At 50.7% G+C, this 1,683-nt stretch overlaps 1 protein-coding gene across 1 annotated transcript; it reads right to left on the reverse strand.

The window, feature by feature from the left end:
* Positions 1-259: 259 nt before the first annotated feature.
* LOC125988964 (echinoidin) lies at positions 260-1,683 on the reverse strand. Its single transcript, XM_049754875.1, has 6 exons — positions 1,525-1,683; positions 1,420-1,447; positions 1,262-1,347; positions 1,070-1,201; positions 601-706; positions 260-520 (listed from the first exon to the last, which is right to left on the reverse strand). Exons 1-6 carry the CDS (start codon positions 1,585-1,587, stop codon positions 447-449), a joined length of 489 nt encoding a protein of 162 aa, XP_049610832.1. The 5' UTR covers positions 1,588-1,683; the 3' UTR covers positions 260-446.

Consider the following 1,683-nt stretch of genomic DNA (forward strand, 5'->3'; position numbering starts at 1 on the left):
CCTGACGGATGGACATGCGATCAACACACCATTTTTCTCCCCAGTGACCGTGTCACATATCCGTCCGCCCAGCAAAGCAGTGCCGCACAACAGCGGTCCACAGCCTTTTTACGAGTGTATAAAAGTGATCAAGTCATCACAAAAACCACGGAAAAAACCCTATATAAGCTGCACCGGACTATAAGCCGAAGGGTTCAAAATTTGAGAAAAAAGTCACGGCTTATAGTCCGAAATCTACGGTAATACACAAATGTTCCCATTTGAATGCAGACAGGTTTTCTTTTATTAGAAACGTGCTTTTCGCTGTACATTTTGGGGAAAAACAAGATAAAAGAGAAAGGAAGCCATGCTGAAAAATCAAAGACACGGCTAACGTTTGCTCTCGGGCAGCGCAGAAGCCGGCGAGGTGAGGTGAGGCAAAGCCTGCGAGGTGGGGCCGCCAGCGCTCACCACACGGATGTCTCTCTTATGCAAACGTACGGAAGGTCATCCGTGCAGAGCATGTCCGCCCAACATCCATCTGGAAAAAATTGGTATTGAAATGCGGCAGCCGGCAGCAACCCAGCCTCATCTCACCCCAATGCTATTTTTGTGACTCACCGCTTTGATTGATCTGGACGCAGTCGCCGGTGCCGTCGGGCTCTGAGCCGGTGAAAGCTAGGAAATCTTCCAGTGTGCCGTCGGTCCAAATGAAGTCGTCGTCTTGCTGGAAAACAACACATTGCGTAGGTTTTGCACACCAATTGACCATGCGCTATGCATTTGTTGTTCTGAGGTTGTGGGTTTGAATCTGGTCTCTGGCCTTCCTGTGTGGGCTTTGCACCTCCTTGCCATGCTCCTCTGGATTCCTCCCACCTTTGAAAAACATTCATGGCGAGCTATTCTCCATCATCGCCAGGTGAGAATGCAAATGCTCTGCTTGGCTAGCGGGTCAGTATGTACCCCGCCTCGCCAGCCGTCAGAAAAGGGACGACTGGATGGCCTCCAAGTTTAGTACAAGACAAAGTCTGAAGGACAAATTCCTTTTCCATGCGGCACACTTGTCATGAGTCTGTGAGAATGAGCTCACATTAATGGCATCATGGAGTCCAATCCAGGCGTCGTCCGGGCTGTCGTCTGCTAGAATCAGTTGTTGAATGAAAAAATTCTCCAGGGCGTTGTGGATGGACACCAGGTTCCCACCCAGAATGTTACAGACGCTCTGTTGGGAAGGAAGGAAAGCGACTTAATTAAGCCTAAACCTAACCCCCCTCCTGCCCACCTCGGCATCTGCAAAGGTCCTGGGCTCGTCCTGGTAGATGTAACAGTTGCAGTCCAAGCGAGTCCAGTCTTTGGGGCACCCGTTGCCTGCAACACAAAACCAATTGTGTCTGTCTAGCAACCCATCAAATGTTCAACAAGTGCAAGTGAGCCGCCAACCTTTTACTTTCTCCACGGCTTTGGACCACTGTGAAGAAGGAGAAGTAGGTGCTTGAAAGCAGACAAGGAAAGACCAGCGAGCGTACGTGGGAGACGGCCACTTACAGCTCCGGTCCAGAGTCCGGCGAGGCCGCAGAGGAGGAACAAGGTTTGCAGGTGAAAGGCCATCTGTGCAATCACTTGAGCGCTATAAACTTTTTTGCTTGCAGCGGTGACGCTTGATAGCAACGACGGCGACTCGCCCTTATATAAGCCGCCAACACC

The sequence above is a fragment of the Syngnathus scovelli genome, chromosome 2 (genome assembly GCF_024217435.2).
Source record: "Syngnathus scovelli strain Florida chromosome 2, RoL_Ssco_1.2, whole genome shotgun sequence".
NCBI lineage: Eukaryota > Metazoa > Chordata > Actinopteri > Syngnathiformes > Syngnathidae > Syngnathus > Syngnathus scovelli.